The 1,770-nt window shown below is 47.6% G+C and overlaps 1 protein-coding gene across 1 annotated transcript; it reads left to right on the top strand.

Annotated features, from left to right (window-relative positions):
• Positions 1-784: 784 nt before the first annotated feature.
• On the top strand, positions 785-1,491 carry LOC147991831 (uncharacterized). The gene is made up of 3 exons (XM_087539273.1): positions 785-847; positions 960-1,136; positions 1,207-1,491. The coding sequence occupies exons 1-3, from the start codon at positions 785-787 to the stop codon at positions 1,489-1,491; spliced, it is 525 nt and encodes a 174-aa protein (XP_087395399.1).
• The last annotated feature ends 279 nt before the right edge of the window (positions 1,492-1,770 follow it).

Genomic DNA, 1,770 nt, shown 5'->3' with positions numbered 1-1,770 from the left:
TACTTCCCATTTACCAAAAGGGTTGACATCGAAACAATGTCTTCTTCGGTGAGTTCAACTGGGCTGTGACGAAGAGGGTTGTCCGGGCTTCCGTCATATTCATACATCAGTTGAGATCGATGACTTAATGGAATAACCCGCCATGATATCCAGCAATGGGTCAGATCTACTCTGGTTAAACCATTACCCAACAAGCCGTTGATTCTTCTAATGGAGGGAAGAAGCTTCCTACATTCAGCGATGGTAAGCTTATCCGGAAGGGTGAACTTGGAGTCAAGACGACTAGGGCGGTAACCCGGCAGAGGCTTCTCGTTTGCTGGAGAAGTATCCTGACAATAAAACCAAGTTTGGTTCCAGTCCTTTGGGTGGCTCGGTAAGACGATGAGAGGGAAAACAGCACCCTGACGGCGCTGAATCGAGATGCCTCCAAGTTCTAAGCTAGAACCATTGGCATTCATTCTCACGATTCAGATAAGGGACAATTTGATTTATGCCCCTAGTTGTGACCCCCTCGTCTATTTTACCCCTAGTTTGAGAAAGTCACCGGTTCTGTCCACACCACTTTGGAATTCTTTTGTTTTTGCCCTTCCGTCACGGCTCCGCTTGGTCAGCGCCGTTTGAGCACATACGGCGCTCCGTTTTGGACATTTTTGCCCCTGTGTCCCCAGCCCCGATACCCCTTCGTCCTCCTCGAGCTCACGTGCAGAAACAAACAGAGAGTGGGAGAGCTCGTGAAGAACGGGATCGAGAGCCGCCGTGGGAGAGGCCCGAGCGGGAGGAGAAGATGCGGACGACAAGCTTCCCGCCGTCAAACTCCTCGACGGTGGCTGGTTCTACTGCGGCAGAGGTAAGTGGAGCACTCCGTGGGGATTTGGGGATTTTCTAGGGTTTCAACCATTTGACCCCCTCATTCTAGGGTTTCTCTGATTTGGGGATTTTTTGCTCTTCTTCTGATTTAGATCGATGGGATGGGGATTGTGGAGCTCGTCTCAGAGTACCATCACCCAGACGAATCATTTTCCGGCTTGGAGCCTAGATCTAAGCACCGTTGCCCTGGACATAGCCTAGTTCCTGCTCGTCGGGTGGCTTGGGGAGGGGCTAGCACGGGCCGACGATTTTTGGGTTGCCCTCTTGATGTAAGTAGTTGCTTGTCAATTTGGGAGGTTGTTGTTATTTTGAAATTTCTAATTTTGTTCATCTAATTAGTTGCCAGATGAGTGCAAGTGGGTGGTTTGGGTTGACCCTCCTCCTCCACTGCGTGTGGCCCTTGCATTTGAACATCTACATGCAAAGATTGAACGCAGCTGGATCAGGTCTCACAAATTGCAGAGGGAAAATATGGAGCTATCAAAGAAGAACCGTGCTTTGAACAAGAAACTGAAGGAGAGAGATGAGATGCTCAATGTTTGGGCAGTGTTGTTTAGTGGAATTGTTGTATGTGTTGTAGTTGTGGCTTTATCAGTGTTATCACAGAATCAAGCCACTAAGTGAAGCAAGTATGTTTATTGTTGTTGTAGTGCAGGATATGGATGAACTTTGTAATGTACCAATCCTAATGTAATGCTATTTGGTGTTCTAAATTTCTGCAGTTTGGTTCATGTTGGTAGATGACTAGGGAGATGACCAAATTGTCGTCATCGACGACAATTTGGTTCTTATTGGCAGATGACTAGGGAGATGACCAAATTGTCGTGTCGACGACAATTTGGTTCTTATTGGCAGATGACTAGAGAGATGACCAAATTGTCGTCGTTGACGACAATTTGGTTC

This window comes from Triticum urartu, chromosome 1A (genome assembly GCF_056163025.1).
Source record: "Triticum urartu cultivar PI428250 chromosome 1A, HENAU_Tu73, whole genome shotgun sequence".
In the NCBI taxonomy this organism is placed as follows: domain Eukaryota; kingdom Viridiplantae; phylum Streptophyta; class Magnoliopsida; order Poales; family Poaceae; genus Triticum; species Triticum urartu.
Note: the sequence above shows the minus strand (reverse complement) of the source record. Positions and strands in the feature narration are given on the sequence as shown.